The sequence below is a fragment of the Oncorhynchus mykiss genome, chromosome 2 (assembly GCF_057628025.1).
Source record: "Oncorhynchus mykiss isolate SJ-2025 chromosome 2, ASM5762802v1, whole genome shotgun sequence".
Lineage (NCBI taxonomy): Eukaryota > Metazoa > Chordata > Actinopteri > Salmoniformes > Salmonidae > Oncorhynchus > Oncorhynchus mykiss.
The window spans coordinates 69,643,592-69,658,342 of record NC_143023.1 but is presented as its reverse complement, the minus strand read 5'-3'; the positions used below and the strand labels follow the sequence as shown (position 1 = coordinate 69,658,342).

The following is a 14,751-nucleotide window of genomic DNA, read 5'->3' as shown; positions in this document are numbered from 1 at the left end:
TTGTTTTACCAGAGAGAAAACACTGCTACATTTAACTATATTTTACTCTGTTAAAACCTACAGAGTCCCACAACAGCAGTAGGTGTTTTCAGGCATACTTTATGCTCTGACGGCAGTGTGATTAGTGGAGCTAGCTGTAGGTGTTCTGAGGCAGCTCTGTTGGGTCCAGTGAGACAACCTGTGCTATGTGTTGTGTAGAGAGGATGAAGAATGAGCAGTGGGTTAGAGGACATAGCCCATGTATAATCATTGTGGCGTGTTGCGTGTGACCTGTGCTGATGGATCGCCACAGAAGAATGCGGAGCGCCACATCGATTGTCTTATCAGCAGAACTGGACAGACCGGTCTGTCTCAAAGGGTCCTTCAGGGCTGGTAGTCATAGTAACCTCTCTCTCTGACCCCGAGGCCTGTGTCAGCAGAAGCAGCAATGTGCTAGTCTCTCTCTCTGTTTAGTGTGTGTGTGTCAGTCAGTGGTGGTCGGTGCTGTTTACTATTAGGGAGCACCATTTTTTTAATGAGTATGGCCTTATTTCAATTACAGCATATTGGATGACTGTAATTCATATTCCATTCACCCAGCTCAATGTAACATCGATAGGTTTAGTTTACTACATAATACTTGAATTTGCCCAGGTCGAGAGTACTCAACGTGACAGACAGTGACACATTCAATACTGCCTTGCACACTTTTGCCTGCATCTAGCTGATCTGGGGTGTAATGATTAATTCAAACATCTGCAAAACTGAATGTACAAAATAGGGTAGGTCCATCCCCGTTTCGTTTTGTTATAATTCAGTCTTCTGTGATGTATATAAAGTGTAATATTGGGATACAAACTCAAAATGTAATACATTTCAACTCTATACCTGAGATGGTACAGGTGTCTTCTGTTTTTTAAGCCCATAACCACGTGTATGAGGTGTATGCTTTTGTTTCACAGTAGATTTGTTCAAGACGACCAATAATCACTCTGTGTGACCCTGATTTAGCCTACTGCAGTAAAAGGTTAAGAAACATTTTGCAACAGAATCGCAGACTGATCACCCGCACACACAGTTCACTTTCATAGCAGCCGTATACAGCATCATCACTTTGCTCGTTGTATAACTCCTTCTAGCATCTACGCATTTTCCTCCTCTCACCTTTTCCATTCACTTGTAGACTTCAGTGCACAGCACAACAGCTGTCTGTGGCAGACAAAAAAAACTCTCCAAGCCAAACCTTTATACCATAACCACTAACTGCTACACAGCCTATATCGTTGTCATCATATTAGCTAATGTCATAGTCAACATAGCTACTAGAACTAATGCGTTAGTAAACCCACAATCCAATCCATGTGTACAATCAACCAGTACAGTGTACAGCAAGCAGTTTAGAGGATACACTGCTGGGCCCCGGTGGAAAAACATTTAATAAAGCTTACCTTGACTTGGAAGAGTTGCGGTGTTGGATAGCCTTACCCAGCTAGTTAACATAAATAGCCTTCCTCTCTGAGTCAGGTTGTTGAGTAGGCTACATTAGCTAGCTAAGTAATTGAAAGGTAAACTAAGAATAATAAATAAATACAATAAATACAACCTTACAGTGAAATGCTTACTTACAGGCTCTAACCAATGTGAATATATTTAGTAAAGTTTCATCAAAAAAGGATAACTTTTTTAATGTTTCACTATTTTTATTTTTATGGAGGATGGTCCTCCCCTTCCTCCTCTAAGGAACATCACTGTGTGGGTGCAGAAACGTAATGCAAGTGTGTGTATGCACTCATGTGTGCTACATATTATAGCAGAAGAGATTTGATGAACATGGGGTAGGCACTAGGCAGCCTGGCATTGACTGCTTTACACTTGGAGACAATTACACAGAGTGTAAAATGTAATAGTATGGTGTTTAGAACCTGTGGTTCTCCGGTAGTCATGTTAGTGTTTGGTGTTATGCCTTTCCACAGGAGATGATTCTCCCTCCCTCTCCCCCTTCTCTCTCCCCTCCTGCTTTCCCCTCCTGCCCCCTCCCTGTCCCCTCCCTGTCCCCTCCCTCTCCCCTCCTGCTTTCCCCTCCTGTCCCCTCCCTCCTGTCCCCTCCCTCTCCCCTCCTGCTTTCCCCTCCTGTCCCCTCCCTCCTGTCCCCTCCCTGTCCCCTCCCTCCTGTCCCCTCCCTCTCCCCTCCTGCTTTCCCCTCCTGTCCGCTACCTCTCCCCCTTCTCTGCTTTCCCCTCCTGTCCGCTACCTCTCCCCCTCCAGTCCTCGGGTGACATTACCTGCCCTCTTTCCTGACACAGAGGATGCATACAGGGTGACACATGGTGATGAGTAATGGCTTCCCAGGGCCCATAAAGACACCAACAGGACTGTGGGGCTCAGCAAGGGGGGGGGGTCAGTTACCTGGGTCATGTGATAAGCTGATATAGGCTGTGGTCTCTTTGAGGTGCCTGTCCCTAGGAGTGCCATGGGAGATGGGCTGGCTGTGTGTGGGGGCGTAATAATAGGGTGCCGAGGTGGAGCACTGACTGCTATTGTTCCTCAGACAGTTCAAACAGTCTTTTGTGCTGTTTGCTTGACGCATGGACACCTGAAACATTACCAGATATCTATTAGTTTGTTCCCATAATGCACACTTAAATACCTTCTCACCTGTCTAGTTCACTATGCTACATTAGCCAAAGCTTTCTAACAGTGACACTAACACTTTTTGGCAGTTGTTCTCTAAACCTGGAAAAGGTATTTAGGCCAGGTTGTGTCTGTGTTGGTTCAAAGGGCCTTGTTGCTTTGGAGTAATGAAAGACAAAGAGATAAAACAGAGCAGATCAGAGGTGGCTAGGCCAGCTGTGTCAACAGCAGGTTGTTTCATCAGCCCTTATCTCCCAGCACTCTACTGTACTGTTACCTCTCTCAGCAAGAGTCACCAGGGGCTTCCCCTCCCCAACACCTTATCACCGCAGCCACAGGAAGACCTTAGAGACTGTTTGGGAGAGGTTAACAATACATTTTACACACTCAATGATAGCATGTTACTACAGGGTGGAATATTTCCTGGCACATTTGCATGTTGACGTTTATTGTCTTGAGTCTTGTCTTGGAGGCAGAACTGAGAGATTTTACCTTAGACAAACCAGCTGCAAAGTCAAAATTTGCTATATTGTAAAAATTCATGACAACTAAAATGTGCTTTTCAGTCTTCATTTAAGGTTAGGCAATAGGGTTAGCAGTGTGGTTAAGGTTAGATATAAGGTTAGGGTTAGGTTTAAAATCAGATTTGATGACTTTGTGGCTGCGACAGCTAGTGACCACTCTGCAGAGCTGCCACCAGAACAAGATTCATAACGATGAAATATGAACAGGACTTGACAGGTTAGGAAGTTAGGTCCTGACACACGCTCACACTCACGCTTATGCTCGCAGACACTGGGATGTTGGTGCTTCACTGCTTTCCCAAACAGAATTAGCATGAAATGAAGATGGGCATGTTTGTGTCGCTCGCTTCCCTGACTTATTATTGTCATCTCATCACTTCCTCCTTCCCAGGTGTTCTGTAGAATGTTTGACTGCCTGCAGGGGGCATCATCAGAGGTAGGTACAGTACTGCATGGTGTGATCAGTACTGACTATTGACGGGTTGATGAATATACAACTGAACCTTGAACCTGTTATAGAAATGAGCCAGGGCCAGATGTAACACAGGACTAACCAGAGAGATGACTTTTTGGAGCGTGGAGCAGTTTGGTTAACCAGTTTGATTGGTGTTCTAGCTAAACGTCAATGATGTGTGCACTGTGCATGAATGTGGGTTCTCTACTGCGTGTTTACAGTGATGATTAATTGCTAAGTGTACCACTGCCTCCAGACATCCACTGACCTCCCAACTAGCAATTCTAGGGAGAAAGAACGATTTTGTAATGTTACCCGTAATGTTCCTGTAATGGTTGAGTGTCCAGTTTTCCGTTAGTTATGGGAACATTATATCTATGCTAGCAAAAATCTTCTGAGAACCTTTTTAGCATGTTTTGGCGTTTTCCCTTCATTTCAAACAAAACATACCCAGAACGTGCTTACCATGTTCTCAGAATATCCCATATTAATGTTCTAGACACGTTTCATGGGATGCTGCAAGAACATACATGTGTCCAGTTTTCTATGGGTTAAGAGAATATTTCATCAACATCCCACCAAACATACACAGAACATGGTTGCCATGTTCTCAGAACATACGATCTTAAAGTTCTGGGTAAGATGTATTTGACATTAAGGGGATGGTCTCTTGGAGACATCCTTGTACATCACAGGAACATTCCTCTAAAAATGTTATTTAATGACCTAATGAGACTCTTAAGGGAACGTTCTCTAAAGTTGGGGGAACATTTGTTGTTAGCTGGGCTGGTGCCTCTTCTCGAGCTGAAACTGTGTAGAGGCTGCTATTCTTTTCTGTGTGGCTTCCCTTTTGCTCTCATCTCCATCCCTTCCATCCATCCTATCGCTCCCTCTATCTTTTAATCAATCTCCCCTACACTCTAGTCACTACTCATTTCAACTTTCCTTGTTCTTATCCTTCCTCTTCCCACTCTCCTCTTTTCTCTTTCTCTCTCTTTTTCTCTCGGAGCTATACTTGGTTGTGTGGCAGTGCTGTGCGCCCCGTCAGCTCTCTAATGGCGGCTCCCACTGTGCAGGGCTCTATTTCAGCCATGGCCTCTAAATGAAGCTCCAATTGCCAGCTCATCAGCCAAGGCGTTCTTCATTCCTTAAGCAGATCTGATCTAGGGCTGATTAAACACTGCTAATTTCTTCCCACGCTGTCTCCAAGCGGCTGTGCAAATAACAATGTGATGGGATTAAAACAGCCTTAGGAGAGGGAGGGTACAACAGCATTAGGAGAGGGAGGGTACAACACAACAGCATTAGGAGAGGGAGGGTACAACACAACAGCATTAGGAGAGGGAGGGTACAACACAACAGCATTAGAAGAGGGAGGGTACAACACATCAGCATTAGGAGAGGGAGGGTACAACACAACAGCATTAGGAGAGGGAGGGTACAACACAACAGCATTAGGAGAGGGAGGGTACAACACAACAGCGTTAGAAGAGGGAGGGTACCACACATCAGCATTAGGAGAGGGAGGGTACAACACAACAGCATTAGAAGAGAGAGGGTACAACTCAACAGCATTAGGAGAGGGAGGGTACAACACAACAGCATTAGGAGAGGGAGGGTACAACACAACAGCATTAGAAGAGGGAGGGTACAACTCAACAGCATTAGGAGAGGGAGGGTACAACACAACAGCATTAGAAGAGGGAGGGTACAACACAACAGCATTAGAAGAGGGAGGGTACAACACAACAGCATTAGGAGAGGGAGGGTACAACACAACAGCATTAGGAGAGGGAGGGTACAACACAACAGCGTTAGAAGAGGGAGGGTACCACACATCAGCATTAGGAGAGGGAGGGTACAACACAACAGCATTAGAAGAGAGAGGGTACAACTCAACAGCATTAGAAGAGGGAGGGTACAACTCAACAGCATTAGGAGAGGGAGGGTACAACACAACAGCATTAGGAGAGGGAGGGTACAACACAACAGCATTAGGAGAGGGAGGGTACAACACAACAGCTTTTGGAGAGGGAGGGTACAACACAAAAGCATTAGGAGTGGGAGGGTACAACACAACAGCATTAGGAGAGGGAGGGTACAACAGCATTAGGAGAGGGAGGGTACAACACAACACTATGAGGAGAGGGGGGGTACAACACAACAGATTTTGGAGAGGGAGGGTACAACACAACAGCATTAGGAGAGGGAGGGTACAACACAACAGCATTAGGAGAGGGAGGGCACAACACAACAGCATTAAAAGAGGGAGGGTACAACACAACAACATTAGGAGAGGAAGGGTACAACACAACAGCATTAGGAGAGGGAGGGTACAACAGCATTAGGAGAGGGAGGGTACAACACAACAGCATTAGGAGAGGGAGGGTACAACACAACAGCTTTAGGAGAGGGAGGGTACAACAGCATTAGGAGAGGGAGGGTACAACACAACACTATGAGGAGAGGGAGGGTACAACACAACAGTATTAGGAGAGGGAGGGTACAACAGCATTAGGAGAGGGAGGGTAAAACAGCATTGCATTAGGAGAGGGAGGGTACAACACAACACTATTAGGAGAGGGAAGGTACAACACAACAGCATTAGGAGAGGGAGGGTACAACACAACAGCATTAGGAGAGGGAGGGTACAACACAACAGCATTAGGAGAGGGAGGGTACAACACAACAGCATTAGGAGAGGGAGGGTACAACACAACAGCATTAGGAGAGGGAGGGTACAACACAACAGCATTAAGAGAGGGAGGGTAAAACACAACAGCATTAAGAGAGGGAGGGTAAAACACAACAGCATTAGGAGAGGGAGGGTACAACACAACAGCATTAGGAGAGGGAGGGTACAACACAACAGCATTAGGAGAAGGAGGGTACAACACAACAGCTTTAGGAGAGGGAGGGTACAACACAACAGTATTAGGAGAGGGAGGGTACAACACAACAGCTTTAGGAGAGGGAGGGTACAACACAACAGCATTAGGAGAGGGAGGGTACAACAGCATTAGTAGATGGAGGGTACAACAGCATTAGGAGAGGGAGGGTACTACAGCATTAGGAGAGGGAGGGTACTACAGTATTAGGAGAGGGAGGGTACTACAGCATTAGTATAGGGAGGGTACTACAGCATTAGGAGAGGGAGGGTACTACAGCATTAGCTGAGGGAGGGTACTACAGCATTAGTAGAGGGAGGGTACTACAGCATTAGCAGAGGGAGGGTACTACAACATTAGTAGAGGGAGGGTACTACAACATTAGGAGAGGGAGGGTACTACAGCATTAGTAGAGGGAGGGTACTACAGCGTTAGTAGAGGGAGGGTACTACAGCATTAGTAGAGGGAGGGTACTACAGCATTAGGAGAGGGAGGGTACTACAGCATTAGTAGAGGGAGGGTACTACAGCGTTAGTAGAGGGAGGGTACTACAACATTAGCAGAGGGAGGGTACAACAGCATTAGTAGAGGGAGGGTACTACAGCATTAGTAGAGGGAGGGTACTACAGAATTAGTAGAGGGAGGGTACTACAACATTAGCAGAGGGAGGGTACAACAGCATTAGCAGAGGGAGGGTACAACAGCATTAGCAGAGGGAGGGTACTACAGCATTAGTAGAGGGAGGGTACTACAGCATTAGCAGAGGGAGGGTACAACAGCATTAGCAGAGGGAGGGTACTACAGCATTAGTAGAGGGAGGGTACTACAGCATTAGTAGAGCGAGGGTACTACAGCATTAGCAGAGGGAGGGTACAACAGCATTAGCAGAGGGAGGGTACTACAGCATTAGTAGAGCGAGGGTACAACAGCATTAGCAGAGGGAGGGTACAACATCATTAGCAGAGGGAGGGTACTTCAGCATTAGTAGAGGGAGGGTACTACAGCATTAGTAGAGGGAGGGTTCTACAGCATTAGCAGAGGGAGGGTACAACAGCATTAGCAGAGGGAGGGTACTACAGCATTAGGAGAGGGAGGGTACTACAGCATTAGTAGAGGGAGGGTACAACAGCATTAGGAGAGGGAGGGTACTACAACATTAGTAGAGGGAGGGTACTACAACATTAGTAGAGGGAGGGTAGAACAGCATTAGTAGAGGGAGGGTACTACAGCATTAGTAGAGGGAGGGTACTACAGCGTTAGTAGAGGGAGGGTACTACAGCGTTAGTAGAGGGAGGGTACTACAGCGTTAGTAGAGGGAGGGTACTACAACATTAGCAGAGGAAGGGTACAACACAACAGTGACACTGCACAGGGGTTGCTTCATGGTCCACTATCAGCCTGTAAGGTCCCTGTCCATCAGTCCTTCTTGTCCCTGTCATCATTTTGATTATAACTCTCTTCATATTCACTGAACTCCATGGTGATGGGCTGTAATACCACAATCTGTATTCTCTACACTACAGTCTGTTAGAGGCGTTCACAGGTTTTATAGCAATTTCCCAGGCTGCGTTGGTTCTGACCCCACCACCCAGAGATAATGACACCAGGATGTGCTCCTACTGTGGTTGTAGACAGTGCTCTTGCTGCCTTGGCTCTGGGGTTGGGATTGACTGTCGAAGCACCTCCTGCTGTCTGAAAGTGGAGCCTCCAAATTGTCCAATGAATTCCAGTGCCCCCCCAGTGTTTTTGCCTCTTGGAAGTGGAACACAGCCTAGCAATCTCATTTGCCATTCCAAATGTATTGTGTATGATGTCATTCCTATTCCAGGGGGTGAGAGACAAGACAAGGAGATGAATGTGCATGGTGGCTTTGTCTAGAGGGTGACATCAAGGCATGGACGAATAGTTGGTTCCAGTGAAGTGGTGCCGTTGGCAGTGTGGCCACTACAGTATGCCTACTGTATGTGTTCACCAGCACTGTGAATAGTGTGTCTGTTTCCTTACAATTCATCTATGTGAGGTCTAAGAGCCCTTTCACCTCCATGCTATCCAAGCCACTAATTAGTTTATTAGCCCGGCCTGTCTTTCAGTTTGACTGGCACAAGCGCCTATTCACCTAATAATCCCACAAGCAGGCAGGCAGGCTGAGTGTGTGAGTTAGTGTGTGAAGCAGGGAGCTGGTGTTTAAGTGTCTCGGTGGTGTTAGCGACACAGCAGGCATCAGAGAGCTGTGCTGATACTGATCTGCTCATTAGACAGCGTTATTCCCCATGCAGCTCTGACACACACCGCCTCCTCTTTCACAAAGCTCAGTGGAACGCACCGATCACAACGCCGGATCTGACTGACCCCTGACCTCGTCCGTGTCATAGACAGAGAGGGATAGTCAGTGGGGTGGGTCGTCAGATGATTTGTCCCCACTACAGCCGCCAGCCTACCTGGTCTTAAATCTTCTTGTTAAAACAGTGGTCCCTCCACCTCTTGTTTCTCACTAACACACATTCCAGGCCCTGATGAATGAGTGTCATGTTTCACTGGGCTGTAGTGGAGCCAGCGAACCTTAGAGGTTGTGGACCTCACAGGGGTAATGGATGGCCCTCAGGGTGATAGCCGCAAGGTGAACATGCCTGACCTTACACCACTTTGGCCTTGTAGGACAAACACAGGACAGAGACATTGACCACGTTTCACTCCTGTCACTTCACCAGATCACTAACATACCTAAGAGGGGCCAGTAGTGTCCTGGAAAATCAACGACTGGTTGGCACCATGTGCTAATTTGGTCGAAGGCTGTCCAATTACATAGATCTCTTTGGTTATACTGCAAGGACATTTGGATGTGATTATGTGATGCTTGTCTTATGTTTGCGGTATAAACAAATACAAACGTTATGGTGGCCACTGATTCCATGGTTACCTTGATTTGTGTAATCTCCAAGGGGGCAGTAGTGCGCTCTCATCCCCAGAGCCATATACAGTATACAGTACCTATGTATCTCTGTATACATTTCTCTTTGCTCAGCCCTGATATCTGTTGAATAGTTAGTTAACTTCTTGGTGACCGGGGGGCAGTATTGAGTAGCTTGGATGAATAAGGTGCCCAGAGTAAACTGCCTGCTACTCTGTCAAAGATGCTAATATGCATATTATTAGTAGTATTGGATAGAAAACACTCTGAAGTTTCTAAAACTGTTTGAATAATGTCTGTGAGTATAACAGAACTCATATGGCAGGCGAAAACCTGAGAAAAATCCAACCAGGAAGTGGGAAATCTGAGGCTTGTAGTTTTTTTAAACTCAGCCTGTAGATACAGTGGGCTATTGGTTATGTTGCACTTCCTAAGGCTTCCACTAGATGTCAACAGTCTTTTGAACTTTGTTTGAGGATTCTACTGTGAAGGGGGCCGGATGAGAGAGGAATGAGTCAGGTGTCTGGCAGATTGCCACAGGCTCTGAGGCGCGGTCACGAGAGAGTTCGCTCTCGTTCCATTGCTTTTCTACAGACAATGGAATTCTCCGGTTGGAACATTATTGAACATTTATGATAAAAACATCCTAAAGATTGATTTTATACTTAGTTTGACAAGTTTCTACGGGCTGTAACGGAACTTTTTGAACTTTTCGTCCGACGTTCGGCGGGACCTGAACGCGCTTTTGGATTTGTTTACCAAATGCCCTAACAAAAGAAGCTATTTGGACATAAATGATGGACATCATCAAACAAAACAAACATTTATTGTGGAACTGCGATTCCTGGGAGTGCATTCTGATGAAGATCATCAAAGGTAAGTGAATATTTATAATGCTATTAATGACTAATGTTGACTACCCAATATGGCGGATATCTTTTTGGCTGCTTTGTTGTCTGAAAGCTGTACTCAGATTATTGCATGGTTTGCTTTTTCCGTAAAGTTATTTTGAAATCTGACACAGCGGTTGCATTAAGGAGAAGTATATCTCTAATTCCATGTATAACAGTTGTATTTTCATCAACATTTATAATGAGTATTTCTGTAAATAGATGTGGCTCTCTGCACAATCACCAGATGTTTTAGAACTACTGAACGTAACACGCCAATATAAAATGAGATCGTTTGATATAAATATGCACTTTATCGAACAAAACATACATACAAAACATACATACGTGTAACATGAAGTCCGATGAGTGTCATCTGATGAAGATCATCAAAGGTTAGTAATTAATTTTACCTCTATTTGTGCTTTTTGTGACTCCTCTCTTTGGCTGTAAAAATGGCTGTGTTTTTCTGTGACTTGGTGGTGACCTAACATAATCGTTTGTGGTGCATTCGCTGTAAAGCATTTTTGAAATCAGACACTGTGGCTGGATTAATGAGAATGTTATCTTTAAAATGGTGTAAAATACTTGTATGCTTGAGGAATTTTAATTATGAGATTTTTGTTGTTTTGAATTTGGCGCCCTGCACTTTCACTGGCTGTTGGCGAGGTGGGACGCTACAGTCCCACATATCCCAGAGAGGTTTTAACAGCTCTGACCTGTATGTTATTTTCCTCCAATTAATAGTTTTTTGTCTCTTTTTTATTTTTATGGTTCCACTAGACGAGAGCTCTTTTAAATGACGAAGAAAGCTGATTAGAATACAGTGCATAGCTACAGAACTCATTATAGCTCTGTGAACCCTGACCCACACTGTTCACTTATTCCTCATTAGCTGTCATCTGTTGTCATCGTTTCACAGGGCTAGGAACATCCGTGTGGCACTTGAACACGGTTAGGTAGTGTACCTGTGTTGAAATTAACACATATTTTTTTATTCAAACTTTACCGTTTGAACACATGTATTTATAGCTCATATTTCACTCAAGAAGCTTGCCTGGTCCATGATCCCCATCCACAAGGGAGGCTTTGGCTGTATGGCGGTAATATTACAGTAGCCTAGTTGACAGTTACAAATGGCTGAGCTGACTAATCAAATTAAATTAGACCGTAGTCACACTTCAGTGAGAATTGTAATGATATTACGTTAGATGGCAGTTACTGATGGCCTGTCATGGCTGGCGCCGGTGCTTTCACCTCAACACCTCTCTAGGGCTACCTGTTATTTCATCTATACAGGGCTACGGCTGGGCTCCGGTTCACACCCAACACCTCAGATACAAGACCACAGAGCAGAGTCAGTAATGCAAACACACATCAGGCAGATGGAGAGAGGGAAAGGCATCTTCAGAGATATAACTCTGCCTATGACTAAAGGGATTATTGCAGTTATTTGAAGGAACATAGCGGAAATCCTTCACATATCTCCAATTCTCCAGACAACTGCTCCAGAGAATGGTTTGGCTGTGTTGTTCAAGCTATAGATTATAGTGATAAACATCAATATTACAGGTATATTACAAGTAATTGTGTCATGCCTATTTTGACATGCTTAGTGATGGTGACCACCTAGCTGCATTGTTTTGTAGTGACTCAGTCCTGCCACTGTGCCCATAGGAAAAGGTCCCCTTCCTGGAAATGATGGTTGGAATGTCCGAAGTTATGGTAGAGTTAGGGTTGCAAAAATAAAACGTTTAATAAATTCCCCGGATTTCCCGAAGACCCGGTTGGAGGTTTCCTTGAATCAGTAGGGAATAAGTAGGAAATCCATAGTCCTCAAACCAGGATTTCTGGAAAACCAGGGAATTTATTGAAAATTCACAGAATTTTGTAACCCTAGGTGGATTGTAGAGTTGGAGCCACATTCCTACATTCCAACCTGACTGAAGGGACACTGTGTTTGTTTTTCTTTGTCTGTGTGTCTTGTGTCTAGTAATTATGTCTGTGTGTGTCTTTTGTGTGTGTAACTGTGTGTTCCTGTCTGTGTGTGTGTGTGTATATGTTGTGAGTGAGAGTGTATTTGTGTGTGTGTTTGTGTATACCGTACACTACCGTTCAAAGGTTTGGGGTCAAAAGCAAATTTTTTGTCCATTAAAATAACATCAAATTGATCAGAAATACAGTGTAGGCATAGTTAATGTTGTAAATAACTATTGTAGCTGGAAAAGGCAGATTTTTTATGGAATATCTACATACGCGTACAGAGGCCCATTATCAGCAACCACCAACCTGTGTTCCAATGGCACGTTGTGTTAGCTAATCCAAGTTTATCATTTTAAAAGGCTAATTGATCATTAGAAAACTATTTTGCAATTATGTTAGCACAGCTGAAAACTGTTGTTCTGATTAAAGAAGCAATAAAACTGGCCTTCTTTAGACTAGTTGAGTATCTGGAGAATCAGCATTTGTGGGTTCGATTACAGGCTCAAAATGGCCAGAAACTAAGAACCTTCTTCTGAAACTCGTCAGTCTATTATTGTTCTGAGAAATTAAGGCTATTCCAAGCGAAAAATTGCCAAGAAACTGAAGATCTGGTACAACACAGTGTACTACTCCCTTCATAGAACAATGCAAACCAGAATAGAATCAGGAGTGGGAGGCCCCGGTGCACAACTGAGCAAGAGGACAAGTACATTAGAGTGTCTAGTTTGAGAAACAGACGCCTCACAAGTCCTCAACTGGCAGCTTCATTAAATAGTACCTGCAGAACACCCATCTCAATATCAACAGGGAAGAGGAGACTCCGGAATGCTGGCCTTCTAGGCAGTGTTTCTCTGTCCAGTGTCTGTGTTCCTTTGCCCATCTTAATATTTTATTTTTATTGGCCAGTCTGAGAAATGGCTTTTTCTTTGCAACTCTGCCTAGAAGGCCAGTATCCCGGAGTCGCCTCTTCACTGTTGACTTTGAGACGGGTGTTTTGCGGGTACTATGTAATGAAGCTGCCAGTTGAGGAATTGTGAGGCATTTGTTTCTCAAACTAGACACTCTAATGTACTAATGTAGATATTTTTGTTAACTGCATGTGTGACATAACTCCACCAGTCCTATTTATGATATAATTTACAAAGATTATACTTTTTTTAATCAATTAGTAAATTTGAGTTTAACCATAATATTTCTTGTAGTATTTGTTCTGTCTCTTCTGGTGGATTTAACTGAACTCAGTATATGTGTTTGGCTCCGGAGCCCGGAGCCAGGCAGCAGATTTCACAAGATTTTAGCTGATTACTCTTCAGTGGAAGTGCTGCCGAACTAATGGCAGCACAACGACACCCAACTATAATAGAGATTAAAATGAAAAAGCAGATCAGGAGAATGTAATTAACTTGGCAGTGGAAAAGCGTATTTTGAGAGAGTCTGAGGTCCTATTGGACCTCCTCTCCTCTGCATACAGAACGCCTAAGCATCTCAGTGAGGAAGACGTTTTTCCCTAAACAATGACTCCCTCCAGGGATCATCTTCTCTCGTTTAGCCTGGAAATACAATCAGCCTCCCATTCTCCACACACAGAGATAATGCCATTTGCTTCCTGACGCATTAATGCTAATCTTTTTATTGCAGCGAAACAGAGAGAGGGAAATTACCCCTGTGCTTCAGAGCGCTTATACTGAGGAACAGGCAGCTTTGTGGAGCGAGCTTTGATGAAAGAAATACTCACTTTGTGGTTTTTAATCATCTCAGAGTATTAACAAGCTTTCCTGATAAGAAAACAAATGAAATATAAAATCAGAGAATAAACAAATGCAATTATCTATGGAAATGAATGTTGAAGCTGTTCAGATCAATCCTATTACTCGGGGGAAGGGGATTTGTAAACACTTACAGTGAATATTGTTAATTTATCATGGTAGCCTATAGCTTGTTTTTTCCTGTGCATCCCAGATAGCAGAGTCTCCTCCCTCAAACTGCCAGTCTGGAGCGAAGATCCAAAATGTCAGATCACACTTTCAGAATCTTTGACGCTGTATCCTGTAAGAGGACAGACTTTGTCCTGTGTGTGTGTGTGCGTGTGCGTGTGTGTGTGTGTCACTGTCCATCCAACGTGTGCGAGCAAGCTTGGTTGTGTTTCGTTGTGGATGAGTGTATTACTGTGTTTTTGGAGGATTTCCCCACTCTTCCATCTTAAGCCTTTGAAAAGCCTTATGTTACAGACTGCACAGCAGGACTGACACAGTCACAACAACATAATCAGTATTTTTATTTTTGCGCTTCGAAGCTGCAGGAATATTCCTGTTGACCGGGGGGGGGGGGGGGGGGGGGGGGGGGGGTGGATGTCAAACACAAGGATGTGCATTGTTTCACTCTCAGCCACTATGAATGATGTCACAGTTTTGCAGCACGGTCCCATTCCCCACAGGACACTCTTTGTTATTATGCATAGTTTGGATACGAGTGTGTCCATGATACAACTGTTTGG

General features: G+C 44.5%; 1 protein-coding gene across 2 annotated transcripts in view; it reads left to right on the top strand.

Annotated features, from left to right (window-relative positions):
• Positions 1–14,751, top strand: part of LOC110494902 (breast cancer anti-estrogen resistance protein 1) — a 111,977-nt gene that overhangs the window by 37,318 nt on the left and 59,908 nt on the right. Inside the window, exon 2 of one of the 2 annotated variants that reach the window (XM_036954526.2) lies at positions 3,526–3,570. The exons of the other annotated variant lie outside the window; for it this stretch is intronic. Within the exon in view, the coding sequence (XP_036810421.2) occupies positions 3,526–3,570 (45 nt within the window). The remainder of the gene's footprint in view (positions 1–3,525; positions 3,571–14,751) is intronic. 2 annotated transcript variants of the gene reach the window in all.